At 46.9% G+C, this 25,832-nt stretch overlaps 1 protein-coding gene across 1 annotated transcript in view; it reads left to right on the top strand.

The window, feature by feature from the left end:
- Nucleotides 1-24,885, top strand: part of LOC119187363 (snRNA-activating protein complex subunit 4 homolog) — a 46,541-nt gene extending 21,656 nt beyond the window's left edge. Inside the window, exons 5-10 of the mRNA XM_075878596.1 lie at nt 11,589-11,822; nt 15,302-15,451; nt 16,932-17,099; nt 22,881-23,036; nt 24,001-24,065; nt 24,772-24,885. Coding sequence (XP_075734711.1) covers nt 11,589-11,822; nt 15,302-15,451; nt 16,932-17,099; nt 22,881-23,036; nt 24,001-24,048 — 756 coding nt within the window. The 3' untranslated portion in view covers nt 24,049-24,065; nt 24,772-24,885. The remainder of the gene's footprint in view (nt 1-11,588; nt 11,823-15,301; nt 15,452-16,931; nt 17,100-22,880; nt 23,037-24,000; nt 24,066-24,771) is intronic.
- Nucleotides 24,886-25,832: the final 947 nt, after the last annotated feature.

Here is a 25,832-nt window from a genome sequence, read left to right as displayed (position 1 = left end):
GAAGCACTGGCCCCAACATGTCCAGCCCAAGCACGACACAGGTGACTGTTTTGAACCCTCGACTTCCGGTTGACTTCCACGGAAACGCATATGAGGATGCACATGACTGGCTCGAGGAATTCGAGCACACAGCGAATGTTAACGGTTGGAACACTACACAGAAATTGGGCTACGTTTATTTTCCACTTCAAGACGGAGCCCGAACGTGGTTCACGAATCTCGTGTGGTCGTCTTGGGACGAGTTCCGGCAGAAGTTTCTCGGCACGTTCGCGAGCACTGAAAGATTCTTTAATCGCACAGCGTCTCCTCGAGTCACGGATTCAGAAACCAAATGAATCCGTTACGATGTTTGTTGAGGACATGGCGCGGCTATTTCGTCGAGCAGATCCTAATATGCCCGAAGCCAAAAAGGTTAGCCACCTCATGCGGGGCGTTAAGGAGCAGCTGTTCGCTGGCCTCGTACGAAACCCGCCTACAAGTGTGGATGAATTCTCCAAGGAGGCGACATCTATCGAACGCGCACTGCATCTACGTTATCGCCAGTATGACCGCCCAACCCACAGTGCATCGATCAGCGCGGCAGCCTCTACCACAGCAACAACACCCGACGAAGGTTCTTTGCGCCAACTAATACGAGAAATCGTACAAGAAGAGGTCAAGAAACTCGTCGCCAAACCGAATGACTGCGCGATCGCCTCAGTAACGGAAGTTGTACGCCAGGAGATCAGCCAAGCGCTCTCGCTTCCTGAGCCGAACACGAGCACTCCCAGGGCAAGCTATGCAGACGTAGTCCGCCGACAGCCAGCGAACGTGCCGACACCACATCAGTACCACCAGCAACATCCGCCGACAGCGCCTTGGTACTACAGAGAAACTTCGATGCCGAGGCGGCCACCACTTCGCAAAACTGACATCTGGCGTACCCCTGATCATAGGCCCCTGTGCTTTCACTGTGGGGAAGCAGGCCACATCGTTCGGTATTGCCCGCATCGCGCCGCAGGGTACCAAGGGTTTCCTTCTACGGTTCCTCGGCGCCATTTCAACGGAACATCTGACGTAGACACGAGTGTCATGACCTCGCGGGATGTTCCTCCTGGGTTTCGGTCACGCTCACCCTCTCCTGGGCGTTATTCTCCATCCTCTAGACGGAGCACCACTGACATGCCAAGAGGGAGATCTCCTAGTCCACGCCGGGGAAACTAAAAGCAGCTACCTCAGGGGGGAAGGTTGCGAATCGTCGAAGTGCTGAAAATCCCCCATTACTGCCGAGTGAAGAGAGACACATTTTCAATGAATCGACGAAAGATGGGGTTGTTACTGCCGAAGTTGCAATTACAATTGACGGACATGACGTCATGGAATTGGTCGACACTGGCGCGGGCTTCTCAATAATGAGTGAGAGTCTGGCAGACACGCTCAGGAAGGTTAGAATGGAATTGACAGGACCGCAGATTAGAGGAGCTGGAGGGCAGCTACTCACACCTACCGGAAAGTGCACCGCAAGAATGATGATAGGGGATGCATCCTTCGTCGCAACTTTTGTTATCCTTTCTGAGTGCTGCAAACAGGCAATCTTGGGGATGGATTTCTTGCGTGAATATGGTGCCATCATCAATATTCCGGACGGTGTACTGACCTTTTCAGCTGATCAAAGCGCAGCGCTACACCGAAAATCCCTACGAGACATTGACGATGTGACCGTACCTCCGTTATCTTGCCGCCTTGTTTCAGTCACGTGCAGCGAGCAGAATACTGGAGAAGGAATCGCTGAACAAGTATTGACGCTCCTACTCTCTCGCGGTGTTGCAATTGCCAGAAGTATCGTCAACGTTGTGTGCGGTGAAGCAGAGGTTCTGTTGACGAATTTTACCAACGAGCGACGACACATTACACAAGGCACTACAGTTGCCTACTTCGACGAGATCACCGAAATCCGCGAGTGCTGTGTAGTACAACAGGACAAGCCGCAAGCCACGTCAGCCCCACCACCTATTGACGTAAGCTCGGATTTGTCACCAGCGCAGAGACAGCGTCTAGTAGATCTTCTTCACCAGTTCAAAGACTTTTTCATCGACCTCGAGGGTCAGTCAAACGCCACTGACGAAGCATCGGATAATAACGGAGGAGACGGCAAGGCCAATACGACAGAACCCATACCGCGTAGCACCGAAAGAGCGTGAAGCAATCCAGGAACAAGTGAAGAAAATGTTCGATGATGACGTCATCCAGCCGTCAAGAAGTCCTTGGGCATCGCCGGTAGTGCTGGTTAAAAAGAAAGACGGAAGCTTGCGATTTTGTGTCGACTACCGCAAGCTGAACCGTGTGACAAAGAAAGACGGACGTGTACCCATTACCGCGCATCGATGATTCACTCGACAGGCTGAGGTATGCACGCTACTTTTCGTCAATGGACCTCAAAAGTAGGTATTGGCAAATCGAGGTCGACGAGCGAGATAGAGAAAAAACGGCTTTTGTAACGCCTGACGGGCTTTATGAATTTAAAGTCTTGCCATTCGGATTGTGCTCAGCCCCCGCAACATTTCAGAGACTGATGGATACCGTTCTGTCAGGCCTTAAGTGGTAGACATGTCTGGTCTATCTGGACGACGTCATTGTTTTTTTTCAAAAACATTTGAGGAACACCTGAGCAGGCTGCTATCGGTATTCAGGGCAATAAGGTCTGCCGGCCTGACACTGAAACCCGAGAAGTGCTGTTCGGTTTCAAGGAGCTTCAATTTTTAGGCCATGTGGTGAGCCATAAAGGTGTTCGACCTGATCCCGATAAGATTGCGGCCGTCAGAAAATTTCCGGTACCAAAAGACAAGAAAGCAGTCAGGCGTTTCCTTGGCCTATGCGCATACTACCGAAGGTTTATTGTCAATTTCTTCCACATAGCCTCGCCGTTAACACGACTCACAAGAGAAGACGTTTCATTCACATGGGGCGACGATCAACAGGTGGCATTTGACGATCTCCGACAACGCCTGCAGACTCCGCCTGTGCTTGCTCACTTTGATGAGGATGCTCCTACCATGGTCCATACAGATGCCAGCAACGTGGGTTTAGGCGCTGTACTCGTCCAGTGGCAAGACTCAGCTCAGCGTGTGATCGCATATGCTAGTAGGACGCTTTCCCGCGCCGAGTCCAACTACTCCACAACGGAAAAAGAGTGCCTTGCTGTCGTATGGGCGGTTATGAAGTTTCGTCCGTACCTCTATGGTCGTTCCTTCCACGTAGTCAGCGACCATCATTCCCTCTGCTGGCTGACCAACTTGAAAGACCCGTCTGGTCGGCTCGCACGGTGGAGCTTACGCCTCCAAGAGTTTGATGTGACGGTCGTGTATAAGTCCGGATGACAGCACGCCGACGCCGATTGCTTATCAAGGTCACCGATAAAGCGCGACGATGACACAGAAGATGACAGCATGGCGTTTGTAGGAGTCGTTGACACCACTACGATTTCGTGCAAGCAGAAAGAAGACAGTGAGTTGCTTCCTCTTATTGAATTTTTGAATGGCCGGACAACAACCGTCCCTAGAAGATTTGCAAGGAGCCTGCCGTCATTCTGCTTACGTAGTGGTGTTCTCTATAAGAACTTTTCTTCCAGAGGAAGCACCCACCTACTTGTCGTTCCGACGTCACTTCGTGAGGAGATACTTTGTGCTTGCCATGATGACTCAACGTCTGGTCATCTCGGATACACACGCACATTGGCCAGAATCCAACAGAAATACTACTGGCCAAGACTTCCAGCTATTGTGAAGCATTACGTGCGTGCTTGCCTCGATTACCAACGACGAACATCGCCACCGTTAAAACCAGCTGGGCTATTACAACCAATTCAAGTGCCCACGGTACCTTTTGCCCAAATTGGAATGGATCTCCTTGGACCATATCCGACTTCCCATGCTGGCAACAAGTGGGTAATAGTCGCCACTGATTGATTATCTTACGCGCTATGCCGAAACAAAGGCTTTGTCAAGTGGCACCGCCGTTGAAACCGCACGATTCTTCGTTGAAAATATCGTCCTGAGGCACGGTGCTCCAACAATCATAATAACGGATCGAGGTGCCGCTTTCACGGCCGCGCTCCTGAAGGCAGTGCTTGAGCTCAGTGGAACAGCCCATCGGAAAACCACTTCCTATCATCCACAAACCAACGGCTTAACAGAACGCCTCAACAAGACTATTGCCGACATGTTGAGTATGTACGTTGACGCGGATCACAAGAACTGGGACGACATTCTACCGTACATCACGTTCGCCTATAATACAGCGCAGCAAGAAACTACACGAAGAACGCCGTTCAGTCTCCTTCATGGCCGTGAAGTGACGACGATGCTTGACGCCATGTTACTGCACGACTGCAATGACATCGATTTGGACGCTGCATCTTTTATCCAACGAGCAGAAGAAGCGAGGCAGCTTGCGCGCGTCCGAATCACCCAGCAGCAAAATTATGACGCCCAACGTTATAATCTGCGACACCGACATGTCGTCTATCGGGCGGGCGACAAAGTCTGGGTATGGAGTCCTATTGTCACACAGGTCCCGTTAATTAGGGAGGCGATCGCCGGGCTAATTCCAAGAGCCGAAGTATCGGCCCCCCGAACCGCACCACGAAAGCGTGGACAATTTAGAATTGGTCCTTATTGGCGCGCCAGCAGACGCCGGCTGTGGCCCAAAGAACAAGTCAGAGCCGAGAGTTGATAAACAAACAAATTATATTCTCAATAGTGGCAGATCAAAAACAATACACGAGTATGCACACTCCACAATAGTTGAGTACAGTATGTCACCAATCAACCAACGTACTACACAGTACAATCAGCCACACTCAAAACAACGGACACAGACAACAATTCACACTACAATGCAGTCGCATGCATTTAACAACCAAGACACTTAAAGACTAAAGAGATAGAAAACCTATTCAGTCCAAAGTCCTTGGAACAAAAGTCTGAATGATACTCTTCCGAGAATCACTCACTCAAAGTCCAGCGTTGTTGTCGTTCCGCAGCCCTCGAAGTTTCTCTTCCAGGAAACCTCCCGTCTTCAATAGGCCACTCTCCAAGCTTCAAACTTCTTCGCCCGAACACGTCGGCTTCACACACGCAGCTGTCGCCACGCGTCTTCGCTCGATAGCGGTAAACACACTCTTGCCTGTAGCTCGAGTCGTCACCCCTCAGGTGCAAATCATCTTCTTCTCCCGCTTTGTCGCTATGGACCAAAACCTTCGCCGACTACACGGCGGTATACCCTACGCGCTCTGGCGCTAACTTCCGTCTCCTCCTCATCTCTCATCTCCGCTGCTCGGTTAAATACCTTCCGCGCGACATTCCAGAAGGTTCTCATCATTTCGTCGGCGCGATACGCAGCGAAGGCTGGGAAGAGGGCGAGACGGTTGGAACGCCCTCCGCGGCAGATGACCCAGCTCGGTATGACCACGCCTACTTCCTTCTGGAACTTTCCAGCGCTTGCTCGACCGCCGTTGTGGGGTGAGGAGGTTCGTCGGCGAAGCCACGCTTCCGAGAGGAGAGCGCGCGCCCCGGGGAGCCTTGGATGTTTGTTTTCTTTTTTTTTTGACCTCGCGGCGTCTCTTTCGCGCGTTGTCGCAAGAATTTGGCGGCGCGCCCATTTTTAGCGCTCGTTCTGTGACACCTATCCACCGCCGGGGACTGTCTCAAAAATTGCTGAAGAAGTATTTTGGCCCCTACACAGTTTTACAACGCCTGAGCGACATTAATTACGTGGTCGTTCCTGACAACCCCTCGACAGCTCGCCAGCAAAAACCAGAAATCGTGCACGTTGTGCGAATGAAGCCCTACTTTTCGGACTGATTTACACCATACATCTACTACACCGTCTTTTGTAGAAGAGCATCGGGACGCTGTTCTCTGGAGGGGGGCAAATGCCACATTGAATATGCAGCATGAAGAGAACAACGAAGAACACGCGCAGCGAGTAAAGAAGACGAGGTTCTCTTCCGATCAGTTTGCCAGTGTTCTGGTACAATTAAAGTGAGTTCCCTGGATTCGACTGCTGCTGTTTCTGCATTGTGACAATATCGGACTAGGGAGTTTTGGAATAAAGTGCGTTAGACGATGATGAATAACTGTGTGGATAATTTTTTTTAGTTCCTGTGTTGCTATATTACTGTGAAAGCTTTTGTCTTGCGTTTTCTATCCTCAGACTACAGTGGAGTGAGGATATATTGAAATTGACAAATACCTGGAAAAATTTGCTGTAAGGAAGGTTTTGTTGTGTGCAGGTTTGGTATGAAAATTTGAAAAATAAATGCACAAATTTAAAAAGAAAGGAAAACTGAAGGCAGAGCTAACCTATAACACTTATTGGGCAGTAAAAAATGCGTTATTTTGATAGCAATCATGTGTACACTCTTTTTGAGAGATGTGGGAGGGGTGCTGCCGCTGCCATGTTTCGTAACAAATTAATAACATGCCCCCATGCATCGTAACTTTTACGAGTGGGTAAAAGTGTGCGAGGGCTGCTGAAGCAGAGATCAAGTGAGTCGGCTCTTCTCTATCGCCTGGAAGCTGTGCATACAATAACATCCCTCGCATGTTGAGGCTGCCGTCGATTGCTCAAACAGAAAGGAAACCACCAGTCTTGAACAAGCGTGAAAAATCGCTGCAGGAGGTTGAGTAGCAATGGTGAACTTTGATGTTAAGTGTGCAATCGGACCGCTGGTGCTCGTGCTATCTTGGCAAGCGTCATATCTTGGCAAGCGTCAGTGCACTTTAACTCGAAGAGAGTGTGTGAAAAGAGCTTTTGTCCCTGGAGCAGTCGTACTTGCTTACAACAAAGTTGTGTAGGAGTTCCGCGATATTGCACCCACGAGAGTTGTCTGCCTATCTTGTATAGCATTACGATTTGTTGATATCACATTTAAGGCGCCACCATGTTGTTCCAGAGCTGATCGCCAAAGAATGCAAACTCGCGGCACGGCGCAAGATAGAAGCGCGTCACGAGTCCAGCTTCCGAATATCTGTCTTTGTCACCATGGTGTCAGTTTCCATCAATAGCTAATCTTACATCTCCTTGGTGGTGACGAAATGGTTGTCCACACTAAAAAACAAACAAGCCACTAAAACAACAAAGCTGAGCATCGTCGGGGCTGCGCGCACATGATGTCGAAAACAAAGAGCGAATGACACGGATACAGCGGAAAACCACTCGGTAAAGCGCCCTCCATATGCAGTGCAGCCCCACGTACGGGACGCTAACTGAAACCGTGGCACTGCCAACGCAAACTACTTTTTTTTTTCTTTTCGTTTGGATGGAGGGGTGGGCACATTCGTCCGCAGCGGCTAGAACGGCTGGTGGGGCACAGGCCTGCCTTGAGCCGTAGCCGGCATGGGAGTTGCCGGGGTCATGAGTGCGCCGCCGCCACTTCGCGCTTCATTGGCGGGGGTAACTGCGGAAGAAAATGGCAAAAATTGGGGCAAGATTCCTAGATTGTCCGTGGTGAAAATTCGTTATATCAAGGATGTCTCCCACTGTTACTTTGTTACGTAGAAGGAGCAAATGCGCTTCAATGGAGTAACGGCAGGGAATAGAAAAACTTCGTTATATCAAAAAATTCATTATATGGAGGTTCGTTATAGGCAGGTTTAACTGTATATCCAGATCAGGACTATACATGGGTCTGGACTATATGCGGGTTCTTATGGTATGTTGCAGCATACTCTCACTGGGTGTGCACTGTTGGGGGGGATATGGCCTTTCAGAGACACAAAGTGTCAATCACTTGTAAGAGTTTTTATTGGATCTCTGCTTAGGACCTGATACAGGAGCAGAATGCAGCATACAATTGAACAGGAGCTCGGCACAAGTTTAGCGCTGGCCTAACAACGCCCAACTGCCTGGTGATAACTGGCATACAGGCAATTTACCAACCTCTTGCTCTGCTTCAGAAAACTATTACCTATTCCCGAAAGTGAAAGCCTGCCTCCAAGCACATCATCATATGGTACCCCAAGTGCTGTTGAAGAAGCTTGTATGCGTGCTCTGGATAAGGAGCCTCTGAAATTTGCCTACCAGGCAGCCTTCGAATTGTGAAAAAAGCTCTGGCAAAGGTGTGTCGAGGATCTAGAAATCTGCCTTGAAATAGTTTGAGGCATTGTGGCAATATTGTTAGCAAATATATTTTTCTAAATTTTTCCCAGAACGTTTGATACAAACAGTGTAGTTGTAGTGCCTGGGACTAAACTAAAATGTTGCCCAAAATTGCACTTGGATAAAAATGCATTTGAAATGTAGAAATGAAAGCTCATCTATGTGGCAAAAACATGCTTTTTAAAATTACTTCTTCATCATGAGAGTTTGGTGACTTCTCGATGATTCTAGACAATCAGCTCTTTTCAATTTTCGATAGCCATCTTGTGTTCTTTAAAACGGATTTCAACCTACTCTGAGTGTAATTAGGTCTACTTTTTTACTGCTTTTGTCATTAAGAAAATAAATTTGTGAAAGCAAGTAAAAACAATGTAATTTTGGAAAAACTGGCATTTTTTTGTTAGCATCTTTCGTTAACATGCTTCTGAATCTAAGTGTAGAATCCCCCACATTTTCGATAGACGTAAAAATGTACAAGGCTCGTGCACTTAGATTTAAGTGCGCGTTAATAACCCTAGTTGTTCAAAATTTCCAGAACCCTCCGCTGCGGTACCCCTTGTTATCACATTTTGGTTTTAATACGTTAAACACCAACATTGGTATTGTTTATTAAAACTAATCTGTAATTTCACGATCAGCATAACAGTGTTTTGTAGTGCCCAGATAAGTACCGGGGGCAGAAAAGGCAAGCAGCCTTAACGAAGCCAACGAAAATTACCCTTTACTGCAGCGTGTCGCGAATTCGTGACATATCTAAAAGGTCCGAGCAAGCAAGTTACGAAATGTATGTGGCCTTTAATGCCGACTGCCAAGCACTCACGGGGAAGATGGCTTTCAGCATGAAAAATTCCAGCACCGTCTAGTGCAACGTATTCTATGCTAGGACCAATTATTTCGTAGCTGATGGAAGAGAATGCGAAGCATGTATAACAACTCTTAATTTCTATCTTCAACTCTTACTTTCTATCTTCAATGATTTTGTTTCTTTGATTTGTGAATACCCAAGATGCACCACACGACATGATACGTACAGTCGAGCCCGACTATATTGAACTCGTTTATATCAAATTATCCCGTATATCGAACAATTCCTAAACACGGTAAGTTTACATTGAGAATATATAGCAAAATTTACTGTTTTATCGAACGAAAATAGCAACGACAACTGATATATCAAACTCCATGTGCCTCAAAAGTGCCCCAGCAAGTTGGCTTTCCCTTGCGGTGGCGGGGAAAACTGCCGGCGCCATCCTAGAAAAAGTTGGTTAGACCCGGATGTGCGCGGGCGAACACCCCCTTCCAAGAAATGATTCTGGCCCGCTCCCAGCGCTTACAGCCAATCGGAGGCCATCATGCGTTCTCCGAGGTGCGAAGGTGGTAGAAGTGAGCGCCCTTTTTTCTTTCTTTATGCTTGTGTGCCTGCTACTGCCGATTCAGCGTGGTCTGTGGTGTTGCCTGTTGGTACTCTGTGAACTGTATTAGCGCGCTGTCATCATGGCTTGTGCAAAGAGGCAAAATTTGCCGTTCGCCGCGAAACTCGAAATCATCAATCGGGTTGAGCGCGGTGAAAAGAAGTCCGACGTCGCCGCCGCGTACGAAATTCTAAGGAGCACATTGAGTACTAGCCTGAAGAACAACGCAGACATCAGGGCCAAGTCGGACAAAACGCCAGGTGCCCGTGGCGCCGGACGTGTGCGCGCTGCTGTGTACGAAGCTGTTGAAGCGGCCATTTACAAGTGGTTTGTGGACGTTCGATCGCGAAACATGCCGGTGTCCGGCCCTATGATCGAGCAGAAAGCCAAGGACTTTGCTTTTCTGCTTGGCAGGAATGATTTCCAAGGCGGTTCAGGCTGGCTTCAGCGGTTCAAAGAACGCACGACATCGTTGGCAAAGCTATTACAGGTGAAAGCAGAGCGACGGACCTGGACAGCGTAGAAAAATGGCTCGAGGAAAACTGGCGAGATATCGCAGCAAGATATAGAGCTCAGGATATCTTCAATATGGATGAAACCGCTCTATTTTGGCAAATGTTGCCAAACAAGACACTTGCGTGTCGTGGCGACAGGACAAGCGGCAGCAAGGGAAACAAAGCTCGTGTGTCCGTGCTGTTGGCAGCTAATTTAGAGGGATCGAAAAAGCTTCGACCTCTGGTTATCGGGAAAAGCACGGCACTGCGGTGTTTTCGAAATGCGCTGTCACTTCCAGTTACCTACCGAGCAAACTCAAAAGCGTGGATGACCGGGGAGCTTTTCAGCAGATGACTATCGTCGTGGAATGATGATTTGGTAGGCGAAAATCGCAAGGTGTGTCTGCTCGTGGACAATTGTTCATCGCACCACTGCAGTACGACCTTCAGCAACATCGAGCTGCGCTTTTTGCCCCCGAACACTACGTCTGTACTGCAACCACTGGATCAAGGCGTTATACGCGCAATGAAAGCCGGCTATTAGAAGCGCCTGGTGGAGGGGCTGCCGCAGAACCTTCGTGTCGGCAGGGAGCTTAAGATCGACTTGCTCGGAGCTATTTCTATGTTGAGTAGATCGTGGGCAGATGTCAAGAAGGAGACGATCCAGAACTGCTTTAGGCATGCCGGCTTCCGCATGCCTGGTGATGACACCCCAAATTCTGACAGCACTGAAGGCGCCGAAGTTTGGAACGAGCTAGCAGAGTTCTCGGGTGCTATCGACGGATCGACATTCGTCGAGTTCGTCAGTGCGGACGATGATGTCCCTATCATGGGCCAATTACAGAATGAGGATTACATTGCAGACGTCGTGCCGACCACGAGCCAAAGCGACAGCAATATGGAAATCGACGACGGCCCATTGCCTACATCCTCCGAAGCGAATAGTGCACTTGCGTTGGTCCGGAGCTATTGCTTGAATGTGGAAGGTTGCGGCCTCAGCTGCTCCGACTCGTTGGACAACGTGGAGGCGTGCGTGCTGTCGCAGGCAGCGAAGTCGTTGACACAGAAAAAAATCCGGGACTATTTTGTTCCACAGTAGGGCACGCAAGTAAGCCACCATATTAATAAAGTACTTTTCTTCTAGTTTGTTATGTGCCTTTGTGTCAAAACCTATACTGGGCCTATATCGAATTATACCATATATCGAACTAATAAACGTTTTTTGGCGAGTTCGATATACCCGGTTTCGACTGTAGTTACTAGGTACGTTTTTTGTTCCGTCTTCTTTTTTTGTGACATATGGAGAATTTGTGACGTATATAAAGGTATGCATTAAACTTGCATTTTAGATAATTTAACTGCAGAATCATTTAAAGGTTGCTATTTAATGTCGGAAAATAAACACAATCCTAATTTTGGTTGGCTTTTTCATAATTCTGCTGTTATAAGTGTACTGTGGTAATGGTGATACAGATGTGACGGGCAGAAAGACGACTTGCCTCTGGCAGAGATCGAACCTGCAAGCTTTGAATTCCTTTCGGAGATGGCCAAGACTCGCGATCTGAGCCTGGAAGAGCTGCTGGAGCAGGCTACGCGCCCCATCGACTGGCTGCGCATTGCAGCTGTCGACATGCGGACGAACCGGACGGCATTCGACTGCGAAGCGAGGTGGCGCAACCTGCTGGACGTGCGCCTGAACCAGGGCCCCTGGACTCCCGAGGAGGACGAGCGCCTCGCAACCGTGGCCGCCAAGTGGAAAGAGCGCAACTGGGACCAGGTGAGGGGACCTGCACGTTTTCAATGAAGACATCGAGTTGACAATGGGGGCAACAAGTGTGCCTTGTTTTGTTGTTGTGCAGAAGGGTGTTTTCGTGGCTTGTTGAGAAATTTCTTGAAAAAAATTCATTGGGCAACTCTGTCATTGAGATCATAGTTTTCCAAAGTTAACTAGAGGGGACTCTGGCGCTGCCATCGTTTAGTTTTTGTGGAAATGATGGGTAGTACACAGATTTGCCTAGTCTTTGTGCTTGCAGGCTTTGAATGCACTTGTGGCTTAGTTTAACTTTGTTTTGGTTTTTTTTTTTCAATAAAAGAACTAACTGGTTTTGAACTTCATGACCCGATTTGAATTGAGCCTAAAAGGTTGCAGTGGTGAGAAGCGATGGCTCAACATTTGCTGATTGTCAATTCGTGATAAAGCACCTCCAAGCCACGTGAAACTGAATGAAACTGAAAGTACAAAGAGTAGGCAAATCCATGTACTACCTGTCATTCGCATGCTTGCTGAAACACCCTGCATTGCAGCTCCCATAAACACTAGCGCCAGAGTTCCCCCTAGTGTATATATAGTGACATAAGATGAAGGCAACCCCATTGTTAAGATGGGTTTGCGGTCGGACAGTTTAGAGTGCAGTGTTCAGCCACTCTTTGTCGTGGCCACTGAACTACTGTCACCCGCAGTTCAGTTACCGCACCACTGGCTGCTTTCCTTGGAACCTGCCCCAGAGTGATTCCTGACCCATGCACCAGGTTACGGCCATCTATGAAACCGCAAAAAAGGTGTTTGCACATTATTGTTTTTTCTTCAGAGCTTGTTCTGTGCACAATGCATTGGGAATCTGTGACACAAGCCTGCATATGGTAAGAGCCATCTTTTTCACGGGCTCGTCGAAGTATGCTTGCGTCCGCTGCGCTGCACTGTATGGGCCGTTATTGTGCAGTGACATTGCACACATCTTGAGTCGTCCTTGTAGTTGCTGCGTCATAGTTATTATCGTGTTACTTTAAGGCTGGACTGATACCACCCGCCGCGTTGGTCTAAGGCACTCGGCTGCCGACTCGCAGGTTGCGGGATCGAATCCCAACTGTGGCGGCTGCATTTTGGATGGAGGTGAAATTGCTGCAGGTCTGTGTGCTCAGATTTGGGGGCACGTGAAAGAACCTCAGGTGGTCAAAATTTCCGGAGCCCTCCACTAGGGCGTCTCTTATAGTGATATTGTGGTTTTGGGACAATGAACTTCACATATCAATCAATTTGGACTGATACTATTCTTCTAACAGTAATTGTATACCAAACTCTAGGGTCAGCTTAGACCTTAGAATTAAGTCAATGCATCAGTTTCATAAAATCAAAAGAGAATCACTTAATGATGGTGGGGTAATTCTGTTGTGATACTTAGACTTTCTTATGCCTTCATTAGCTGTATTCCATTGGTGAAAATTTCTGGGCTGTGGCTTTTGACCAATGGCAGATAACCAACGGCCAATTTAATGGGTGCAAAATGAGAGAAGGCCTGGGTTTTTATATTGAGGTGCACATTAAAGGATCCCAAGTTGTTAAAATTAGTCATCCGGAGTTACAGGATACTGTGGCATGTCTCACGATCATACTATAGTTTTCGGCAAGTAAAGCCCCAAGACTTAATAGTTTACAGAGTCTTATAAATTTGAACATTGACCAAAAAGGCTATTAGTGATTTACCACACTTTCATTTGCCCTGTTTCGCAGTAATGGTTTGTGTGTTTGCACTTGCAGCGGCGAGTTTTGTGGCACCCTTCGTAACCTCGTCGGCGGTGCACTCCGTAACAGAGAGAGAAGCCGAGGGATGCATGCGAGAGAAGACATCTCGGCTCTTCGAGTCCCTAAGCTGTCCGCCCCAGTGCCAAATTTAAAACGCCTCTATTTTTATGCTGTACATAAACCTTGCCTTAACCCACCGTCGTCTCGTCCGCACGTCTATCAGCTCTGCGCTGAAGCAGTCGTGAGCTGAGTCACACACGCTACCAAACGGCTGGTGGCCTTGGCGGCGTAGTTCAGAGCAGTGGCGCCTTCGGGACCGTGTTGGCGTCTCGGCTTCGTAAGACCGCTCAGCCCAACCCCCTTTTGCGGCAACATATCAACAAGGCTGATGCTAGAAATTGCGTTTAATTTGAAAGAATTAATAAAAATAGGTGCACACAGTGAACGCACCACTCTTGTAGCAGGCCGGTCACTATCACTGCCGCTCAAATCCGTCGCACCGCTTGAGTCCATCGCACCATTCAAGCCACCACTGTCAGTGTCCCACAACAGATCATCTTTGGTGCCGTCCAGGTTGTTTGTAATGCAACACTTCTTGAGTGACTTCGCGACAATGTCGACTTTGATACGTTTCCGTGTGTGCGAAATCCATGTTGCCAGGGTGGACAGAGATGCTTTCTGCAACTTTCCCGTTGCTGTTTTTTTTTTTTTTTTAGGTTCCGGACTCGCTTTTCATGTTCCTGTCGAAGGTGGGACTTGAACGGCTTGTTCACTCGGGCGTCCAGGTGTTGCAGCACTGGTGTCATGCCTCCTGAAATTGCGACCGAGCGTTTTTCTTCTTCAGAGTTATGTAGGGTAGAAGATTGCGCTCGTCAGCTGTGATGCACAGCATCGCTGTGACACGCTGCTTCTAGTATTCTGTCGTCTTCAATCTCACTTCCTGGGCTCTTACCTCATTAATGGTGCATGCTTTCGGCTTTTTGAAAGAAACAGGAGTCTAATCGGCATTGCTGCCCCGCCGCGGTGGCCTAGTGGCTAAAGTACTCGGCTGGTGACTCGCAGGTTGCGGGATTGTATCCGGGCTGCAGCGGCTGCATTTTATATGCAGGCGAAAATGCTGTAGGCCTGTGTACTCAGATTCGGGTGCGCGTTAAAGAATCAAAGATGGTCAAAATTTCCGGAGCCCTTCACTACGACATCTCTCATAATCATATGGTGGTTTTAATATGTTAAACCACACATATCAATCAACAGTCAATCAATCAATCAATCATTGACATTGCAGATTCAGCCGAAATCATAGCTATTTATCTGTGAAAAACCAGCACATGTTGCTGGAAAGCATCGAGTTGGTCATCAAAATGAGTTGCCAGCTTTTGGCGTATTGGGGTCAGATGTCTCAAAGAAAATTTGTTCCTCTGCATCTTGTGCTCCCCCCCAGCCATGGCTAGCAAGAAACACCACGAAGGAGAATCTCTATTCTCATTGCGACCTCCGTTGCCTTTGCCTGCTTCCTCCACTTGTTGATGCAGGCTCGGTCCACGTGGGATTCTACTGTAACACTGTGTCTGCCATTGTCCTCATTAAATGTGATCGCTGCTTGCTTAAACTTCAAGTTGTAGGAAGCCCTCTTTGCACCGATTCTGACCAATGTCAGGACTATCCAACAACTGAGAAAGACACATGCACATGCCACACGCCACCGCAAAGCTAGCCTAACCTGTTTGTACTTGCAGATTGGATTGGATTTTGCCGCTGCCTCTTGTCTGCACCTAGCAACATACACTACATGGCGGCTTCCGAGATTAGCGACAAGAGGGTGCGCTGCGGCCCTGACTGTGCCATGCTTGCAGAAAGTAAAAAAAAAAAGAGGGGTGCTTATATTCGTAAGCAAACGTTTTTTTCTAATCTATTTCTAGTTAAAATGGGGGCGGGTGGGGGGTGCTCCAAATCGCAGGGGTGCAACAGCTGTGCCGATTGCGCCAATTTGATAAAATTCGTCATCTATGTGCCAAGCTGTGTCAGAACCATGAAGTTTGCTGAAATCGTGCCACGCTGTGCCAAAATGCCCGACCAGCCTCAAAATTTTCTCAATTGCCCTAATTTGAGTGAGAAATGGAGACCACTTTAGCTACCTGTACTTTGTGACATCAATCTACGCGGGCTGATCATAACCCTAAACCGCAGTGTAAGATAGCTGCTCGTTAAGCCAAGACACTCATGAAACGCGATCGACCAGATGAAGTAACGATGCTGCGCGCCTGTCGGTCTGCTGACCGCAGCAGATATTTACCGGCGGGACGACAGAACTTCAACACGAAAATGTGTTGCTGTAGTCGGCAAAACTTCGTGGGAAATATGAATTTCCTAGTCAGCAAGTGCGGCCATGGCATGTTAGGAACCATTAGGAACTAAAGCTAGAAGTGTACAAATTCCCAGCACGTCGAGCTTGCACGCTTCCAGCTTTAGTTAATGCCGTCACCACGTCAGTTGCCATAGCAATGCCACATGCGATAGATATTTGGTGCCGTTGCCAGACCAACAGGCACGTGCCATTATCACTTTACCTAGTCAAACGGGCCTTGCAAGCAAGCCGAGAAGTTGTGCCCTAAACCTAACCCCTTCATGAAAAAAAAAAAATGGAGTTGGGAGGAGGTTGTGGTTCGAAAATTTCTTGGTCGTGTTCTAACCTGTGCACGAACACCGCTTAAGCCACCTTTGCCATAGTACATGGGTGGCCTGCGGAAAAGCGTTAAGATTTAGAAGGAGCCTATAGTTGTAGTCTCTAGACACTGCACAGTTTGTTCAATGGCACATAATTGTGAGTACTAATATGCTTGCTGATGTCTAAAAAAGTGACTGGCAAATTGATTTGGAGTACAATATGAGATCTCTGCAGCTGTAAAAAGTCGAACAGTTTTTTTTTTTTTCCAGTTTTACAAATCTCATGGTCACCATCATGGGGGATCTACATTTGAATTCTGAGACTCTGTCAAACATTTGACAGGCATGGTGACTTCCAATCTGGACTTCATCATTGTTTTCTGAGTTGGTTAATAAAGAAAATACTACTTTGTTGAAATAGCAGTGCTCATATTCCCTGTGCATGATTTAGGGAATGTTAAATGGCTTGCATATATATATATATATATATCTTTCTTTTTTTAATCTAAGCCTTTTTTTCAAGCTACTCGTAATCTGGTCTTTCATGGTAAAAAATAAATGTTCTCTTGTAACCTGCTCCAAAGTAACATTATGCTGCTCCGAAAATCGCTTCAAATTCCATTTCGGCTGTTGCACCCCTCGAGTCGCAGAAATACGGAAGTTAGCTGGGATGTCAAGCCCACATCTGTTTCTGCATCACAGATTGCCCAGGAGTTGAAGACCAACCGCAGCACGTACCAGTGTGCTCAACGCTACATGAGCCATCTTGCGAGGTGCCACAACACGGGCTCCTTCACGGATGAGGAGAACCATAAACTAAAGCGCCTCATCTCCGTCTGCTCCGATGGGGACAACATATCCTGGTCACAGGTGGGCCTCGCAGAACGCTGCTTCGTTGTGGTGCTTTCTGGCGTCCCGCAGCTTCCTAGTTTTATTATTGCCGAGGCATGGCCGATGAAGCAGCCTTGACGAATACCTTCGCCGAAAACCCTTCCCAATCGAATCCTGGCCGCAGCGGTCGACTTTTTGATCGAGGCGAGAATGCTTGAGGCTTGTGTGCTTAGATTTAGGTGCACTTTAAGGAAACCCAGGTGGTCGAAATTTCAGGAGACCTCCACTACGGTGTCTCTCATAATCATAATTGGGACAGTAAATGCCAATAATTATAATCTTCTGTTTTAATAAATGGAATTTGCAATTGAAACAGCACAAAAAAAAAACAGCATGACTAAACACTGAGAAAAAAGCAACTCACTTGTTATGGGTAGAGGTCTGTGTTTTCGGTTTGAGTGTAAGAAAAAAAATTCAATATACATCCGCTGATAAAATTCTTTGCAATTCGAATTTATCTGATGAACTTCAATGTTCAAAGGGCATTCTCAATGTTGAAAGGGCATTTTGAAAGCTGAGAACCGTCAATCAAAAGGAGCGCACCTCAATCAGTGGCAGTAACTTCTTGAAGCGTGCTTCCATTTATTAAAACGTTTAGTGTTGTAATACAAATGAACGGTGCGCTTTTGTATTGAAGTATCTGTGCTTGCATGTATGTGCAATTGAAAGTTCAAACCTTCCAGATATTTAATATACACTTAGTGGGTTCGTATATACTATAGTTAGATAATTTCAAATAATGTTTTGTGGTATTGAGAATAATAATAAATAGGTCCCTCATTTCTCATCAGGACAATGAGGGAGACGGCAAGAAAAAGTCGAGCTGCAGCTAAGGTTGGTGATTTTGTAGCAGTGCACATTAACTGCTTTATTAACAGGCTTAATACACAGCAACTGAGGAATAAAATAATAAATGATTGGAGAAGCAGGGTTATCAGCAATTTCACTAGAAATAATTAATAATAAGACCACATGTCAACAACTTCCAATGCAAAATTAAACACCGAATTTCAGAGCATTGGGGAATGACCAGAAATAAACTGCGATAAACGCCAAATTTTTTCCCAAAAAGTAAACTCCAAGAAATGCCCTCTAAATTTCAAGGGAAATTAACTCCGAAAACATTGAGCCCTTGTTAACCGGGCAGGAAACGGTAAACTCTCAAACCTCAATATAGTGAACACACACATAACGAAATATTGGTTATAACAAAGTAAATGACAAATAGTGTTGGACTAGATACCAGGGTAAGAGTAACCTTTGTAATGAATTATTAGATACACAGTAAAACCTCGTCAATACGAACTCACTGGGCCTGCGAGAAATCTTTGAATTAAGCAGGTTTTCGAATTAACAGAACATCCACTAAGGGGGATGCAAAGAATTTGGAATCATTCGAATGAGTCAGGCCTGCTTGTTTTCTGTGCCGGCTAGTTTGCAGCTCCATGTTTATGTTTTTCAGTAATACGTAGTCTTGATTTCGTCACAAACGCGAAAGAATGGCGAGGCTCGCTGCTGCCACCGTGAAAAAAAAAAACTGTCGTGATCAACTGAAATGCGCTCCTGGGAAAAATAAGACGTCTTCACTGCAACACAGCATTGACTCATGGGCAGCATGCCACTTGCTCTCCTCACTGCGTCAGCCTGTCATCATGCTACAATTCGCTCATTGTTTCTGGTGCAATAAAGAATTTAATAAATGGCCAGTGCGGCAGAGTTTGCTGTGTGTTTTGGCCAGGAAACATGATCTTCGAAGCTTCTTAATTTAGTTTTCGAACCACGCGTTGAAGGCAAGAACTCGGCCTGCAGTGCAAGTGCACGAATTGCTGGAGCAACCAGCCATCGAAGATTCTCATACACCATGAATCCCACCAAACTGTATCTAAATAATTTCGTTACAAACACAGAAAGAAGAAGTAAATCATGATGTGCTGACGTTGCTAGAAACATGCAATAAGCTGCCCGCACGTCACTGCTGTGCGATAGTGAAGCACGTGTTGTTTTCCGCAAGCGCACATTTCGGTTGACCACGCGACTGTCTTTTTTTTTTGAGCTGGAAGTAGCGAAGCTGGGACGCTTCAGCTGCCACTCATATGTGTTGCTACGTTGCATTTCCTTGTCGCTCTTAAGCGCCGTCCTTTCCGGAGATTCGCAGCGAAATCGGGATTGGGAATGGGCACATGGCACCCAAAGTTTTCGAATTAACCAGACTGGTCCTGACCGCCACTTCAAGTTATCCGCTCACATTTAGATTGAGAAGTACGGGACCACCGAAGTGTTTCGAAATACGTGGGATTTTGAAATAACCGAGTTCCAATTAATGAGGTATTACCGTATAACAAACTTTTTTTTTATTTGTAGTATGCAACTGTTCTAATACAGCTTTATGTTGTTCCGATGGAGAGAACTGCCATGCGCGCTTTATTGGCTCATTTGTTTTTTGTTTTTTTGTTTTTGTGTGTACATTTCTCAGTTTTATTAGCGCATTTATGTTCTTCCAGTGAAGAGAACTGCCGTGTGCATTGTATTAGATCATTTATGTTTTTGTGTGTACGTTTTTCAGTTTTCTTAGCTCATTTATGTTGTTCCAGTGAAGGGAACTGCCATGTGCATTTTCTTAGATTATTTATGTTTTTTGAGTGTACATTATCTTTTTTTTATTAGCTGATTTGTGCTGTTCCAGTGAAGAGAACTGCCATGTACCCATTTTTTGCCTTAGTGTATACAGTCAACTGCCGATATTTCGGACACCTGATTTTTCGGACATGCCCGATAATTCCGACATCTTCACGGCACCACCACGAGCCCCATGGAATCAATGTATAAGGAAGTCTTAAATTTCAGACACTCGAACCCCCCAGAGTCCAATTTTACGGACTTTTTGACGCAACGGAAGGTCTGGAACCATTACTGACCTCCAGTGGAAACCACCACAACTGCGTCACACACGATTACGATCACATAAATGAGCGCGCCAGTCCACTGTGGCGGCATTTGTTGCTTGGACCTGTTGATCGTTAGTGGAGAAATATACACGGCCTCAGAGATTTCTAACACTGGCCGTGTTTATCATGCAAGGGTGCTTCGCTGACAATCAAAACTGTCCACCTGGAAATTTTTTGGCGCAATAAAATTCCTTTTGCTTTAGCGCTTGTGCTCGTGCTTGCCACTCTGGCTTTCCACGAAGCGCTTTCGCGAAGCGTTTCACCACTTCGTACTAGAACTAACCATCACACACCGATTTGGTCTGGCCACGCTGGCTATCTTGAGTGTTTACCAGCGCCACCTCCAGAGTACCAGAGGCACCGTCGCGCCGTATTGTTTACGCAGCCCATATGGTGTTTGGTTAGCCTAGTGCGTGGTTGTGCGATTGTGTGAAGTGTGCTCTGCAATGCTAAGCCTAGGTGCTTCGACGCTCGTCAGCAAACTCCTTTGTTCACATCGTGAGGATTTCGCTTGCCTGCGATGGCTCCCACTCCGCCTTCGTCGTCCTCGCTGATGGCATCGAAGCGCGAAAAACGGTATCGTCGGTCAACGATGGAGAAGAAAGCCGCCATTATTAAGTTAGTGAAGAGTGGCCGATCGCAGGCTGAAGTGAGCAAGGAGTTCGGCATTTCCAAGCAAACAGTTTCCGATTTCCTGAGGAACAAAGACAAGATCTTGGAAGCGGCCGAAAAACCGTCTGGTGCCCAAAAGATGAATGCAAGTCAAGGTGTTCATCCAAAGCTGGAGGACGCTCTCGTCGTGTGGCTTAATTCAACGATTGCCAAGCGGTTGCCAGTCTCGGAACTGCATCTTGAAACAAAAAGTGGAAACTCTCACGCTTCGAATGGACATCACGGATTTTAAGTTCAGTGATGGATGGCTGAGAAATTTTAAGCATCGGAATGACCTCAAGTTGAAGAAGATGTGTGGCGAAAGCGGCGCCGTCGACAGTGCGGTTATTGCGGAAAACTCCAGTCTTTGTTGCAGCAGTTCTCTGCTGACAACATTTTCAACTGCGACGAAACTGGCTTGTTTTACAAGCTGCTGCCGGAAAGAACACTCGCTTTTGTTGGTGACGCATGCCATGGTGGCAAGCATAGCAAAGAATGGCTGACCGTTCTTGGTGGCAGCAACATGTTTGGCAGCAAGAAACTTCCTTTGTTAGTTATCGGGAAGTCTAAGAGCCCGAGGTGTTTTAAAGGTGCAATGCTGCCAGGGTTATACGAAGCCAACAAAAAGGCATGGGTAACGCAGCAGTTGTTCAAGAGTTACGTCCGCAGGTTGGACAGAAGTTTGAACAACAAAACACACTTGTTCTGCTCTTCGTTGACAACTGCGCTGCTCATGGTCACATCAATAACTTGAAGGCTATCCAGCTGGAATTCATGCCGCCCAACACGACTGCGATCCTCCAACTGATGGACCAAGGCGTTATCTGTAATCTGAAACTTTTGTACCGTTCATGTATACTCAACCGCGTGGTGCTGTGCTCGGAAAGTGGGAAAGGCTACAGCATTGACCTTCGGTCTGCTGTCGAAATGCTTGCGGACGTATGGAAGACAGTAACGCAAGACACGCTTCGCAACTGCTTTCGCACATGCGCTTCATATTCGACACAGAGGCTGCAGACTTGCCTGAAGAAAGCGACAGCGTGACTGACTTGCGCCCTCTCATGGACGATATTATCAACGATCTCCGCCCTGCTGGTGCTTCCATACCCACGGAAATAACTTTTGAGTGGTTCGTCGACGCTGACGAGCTCGAATTCTGCGCAGAGCTAACCGATGGCGAATTAGTCAGTCAGGTTATGGCGGATTCAGACGACTCCGATGTCGAAAATGAGGAACCAACGCCTGCGTCACCTACGACCGCCGAATTGATGCGAGCATTGATGTTGCTGTCATCGGTGTACAGTGATGACATGACCCTTGCTCAGATCGAGGCGAATGTGATTACATGCAAGCAGAACGCCGTTCAAACAAGGATCAAAAAGTTTTTCAAGCCACTGCAGCTCTAACACCGGCTGCCCTGACGGCACCCACTGTCGACTGCATGCATTTTTTTTTAACAGCTCTTTTCAAAGCCACCCCACTGATGCTTCGGCAGAGTTCTGGAAGTCTGGTACTTCGACCTTGAACCTCTTGATCCGTGAAATATCAATGAAATGGTGCGTTTTTTGCTTGCATTGAGAAATAATAGCGAAATGGTGCGTTTTTTTTTCTTGCATTGAAAATTATCAGTAAAATAACGTGTTTTTTTTTTGCTTGCATTCACTTTTTGGGGTGCCCGAATTTTCGGACAGTTTTTCGCTGCTTAGAGGGTCCGAAAAATCTGCAGTTGACTGTACTCCGTATGACACGTTTACCAAGCCCGTGGTTTCGAACCCTGTCAAGCTTGATCTAAGGCTTTTTTGTCTTTACCCACCAAGCTCGATCGATTGTCTTTGAAGCTGAAAATAAATCCTTATTGATTGATTGATTGATTGAGTGTAGTCCTGTTGACGAGCTGGCCTTGTCCATGTGCCAGTTCAGACTGCACAGTGCGCAGATGTATTTTTGACACTGGTAAAATCATGCTTTTTAAGTGGGCCGAATCACTTGCTTGTGCCTGCTTTGAGGTCTGCGTCAAGGAGTCAAATAGCGGTCCCACTGCCGTGTCTGCCACGTTTGGTGGTGTTGGACTGCTCTTTGGCTCCATTTTTTGTCGGCAGCCACAGCCTCGGCTGCTGTTTCGATAGGGCAAGCCTCGATTGTTTTCGCACACTCGCTCTTGCAGGTGTCTCACTATATGAACTGCCGGTCTAAGAAGCAGCTGATAAACCGCTACCATCGGTCCCTGCATCCGAACATAAAGCGGGGCCGCTGGTCAGCGCAGGAAGATGTCATGCTGCTCGTCGCTGTGAAGCCGTACGGGGACGTTAGCTGGTCCAAGGTTAGCCGCTTGTTTCCCTTAATTTTGCTGTGGACCGGTGGGCACTGCCGGTTCGCTTGCCCTGTGTGTACTGTAGAATCTCAACGATACTGGCGATTCCACTCCTGCGCCAAATGAGATTTATTGTGCCCTTTTTTATAGCAATAATGGAAATTGTGCCAAAGTGCAGCTAAGGCTCGAGTTTGAGGCTAATCGCCCAGCCTAGCTCTGGAACAGCCGCACTGAAAAAAGGAAGTTTGTTCTTAGTGTATTGCGTACTGAACACTGTTATAAGTCGCTCTTGCCACAGTACACATGTGTAATGCAAAAAAGCTCTCTGGTTAGGAGCAACAAGCTGTTGTGGGACACAGCAGGTCTTTTGTCAAATAATAATATTTGAAATTCTTAATTTGGGTGGCGTTCTGATTTTAGTCCACCGAACGACGCTGTCGCTATATTTTGAAAACTCTTGACATTGTAGCGTCCCATGTTTCGCGCTCGTGAATATGCAAACGCGCCGCTCTCCATTAGCAGCTGTGATACGCATTCATCAGTCATTCGCACTTGTCGGTTGAGCCGCATGTAAGGATACGGAGCCAACAAGGGACGTTATCTTACCCTGATAACTAGTGCTGTCTTTTTATTGCCTTTGGTATATAGTTCCGAAATAAAGAAAGGGGAACGTAGTAACCATACCAAAGGCGAAAATGATCCAGACTTCGCTGGTTATCAGCGTCAGATATCGTTTATTTTATGTGTTGGCGACGGTCGTGGTGAGGGACTTCTGGTGTCAAATCTCTCCCTGCCTCCCCCCCCCCCCCCCAAAAAAAAAGGAAGCATGGGCAATAGCTTTCGCATGCCAAGCCGCCGCAGCGCCGTCACCTAATATCGCTGGTTACGCCAGTGGCTATCAGCAGGCTGTGCTGCACGTATCGAAAGCCATGTGTTCGTGCGTTGTTAACAGTATTTACCTCTGTACATGCAGTTACCAGAGAGCTGCAGGTTCGTGTGGTTGGAGGACGGCATCGCCTAGAAAACTGCATTCTTGCGGTACAGTAATGCATTGGCTGCATTTTTAAATAATCAATATTCTTTTCATGGATTGCGTTTTTATTATGGCTTTTGTCGTGGTCCTGCGTTATTTCATTGCAGTTATTTTTTTTTCGTTGTTATAGCCCTGTTGTTTATGGTCTTTGTAATTTCTACTTCGCTAAGCTTTTTTCTCTTAAGAGTATTTACTGTGTGCAGTATGTGCAACAGTGAAGATTATCTCAGCACTAGTAAAGTGCAGTCCCTGTCATGGGATTACTATCATGTGACTAAAGATTTGGTACTGGTAAGGTCCTGAAAACAGGGCGAGCGATTTCTTCTCTTTTCTTCTCATGAGAACTACTGCTGCGTTTCATTGTTTTTTGTGCTTTTTTGCATGATGCTACCACACCAACTAGTCCACACGTCGTTACTACTACTCATCGGGTACGAGCATCATGCAGTGAAGGCATATTATGTTATTAATACGTGCAGCTGGTTCATTGGCCTGGCTTCTGCGTGGACAACGGGCACCGACTGTCTGACACTGCCCGGGGTTCTTTTATAGAGTACGCAGCATGCAGATGTTTGTATGTTCCACCAATAGAGGGTAACGCCCTGATAAAAATATGTAATCTAAGAAAGTGTATTGGCTTAGCAGAAAGTTTAGCTGGCTATGTTCATATTAAACTAACCTTCAGGCTCTGTTTTTTTTTTTTTTTTGCAGCTCCGTGTAATGCTGTGCCATGGCATCTGTATTACACAACCACAACAGTCAAGGGTGGACCTGCAAAACAAGCTCCCTGAACCCATACTTTGGAAAGGAGCACATTGTCAGGTATGCAAACTTAACTCGGCAGTCATGATTCTCTAAAACTGATGAGTGCTATTTGGGAAAAAAAGAGCACGCTGACACCCAAATGTTTCAGAAAGTGTAACGTTTCTTGAACTATTCCTAGTGCCACAGAGCTCTACCCATCTTGTAGGCTCTGTAGTATGCAAAAATTCTTCTCTTTATTAAAGTGGTACGCTACAGGCTCAGTAACTTTGTTGATTGTGTGGTTTAATCCGCCGATGCAATGCAGGCATGAGGCGCGCCGTAGTGGAGGGCTCCGTATTAATTTTGACCACCTGGGGATTTTATCGTGCGCCGAAATATTGAAAACACAGGCGTTATTGCTTTTCACCTCCATCAGAAAAGCGGCCGCCGCGGCCGAGAATCGAACCTGCATTCTCTCCCTCAGCAGCACAACGCCTTAGGCACTGAGCAACCGCGGCGGGTCTGAGTAACTTTGTGTTTAGCTGGAAAATAACGCCATTTGTAGCTTTCTCAGCTTTTATTCAATGACCAACAACTCTTGATTGCTGAGAAATGAATAATTAAAGCTGGCATTTCTCTCCTCCATTCCCCTCACATTACTTCGTGAAGTTTCAGACCACGTAACAAAGCGCCCAGATCGAGTCGAGCCCGACTTTACTCGATCGTCCCCATCTTCCTGAAAGTTTGTTCTCGCCGGCTATTACTTCCGTCGCTCCCAATCACAAAGTCAACAGTGTGCCGTGTGTTTCCGACAAAGTTCCACTGATTCCCATCCGAATACGTGCCAACTAGCGCAGCTCCCAACCATTTTGCTGTTACAATTTGAGGTCACTTTAAAATGAAGTTTTTTACATATCTGATTGCAGTAGACAGTCTTCTTAAATTTAGTTTTAGTTCTATATCTTCAGAACTTGCACAATGGACAAAAAGTGGGAGTGTGCAAATTTGTGTAGGGAATGAAAAGGTGT

The sequence above is a fragment of the Rhipicephalus microplus genome, chromosome X (genome assembly GCF_043290135.1).
Source record: "Rhipicephalus microplus isolate Deutch F79 chromosome X, USDA_Rmic, whole genome shotgun sequence".
NCBI lineage: Eukaryota > Metazoa > Arthropoda > Arachnida > Ixodida > Ixodidae > Rhipicephalus > Rhipicephalus microplus.
The sequence above is the reverse complement of the archived record's forward strand: the minus strand, read 5'-3'. Positions and strand labels throughout refer to the sequence as shown.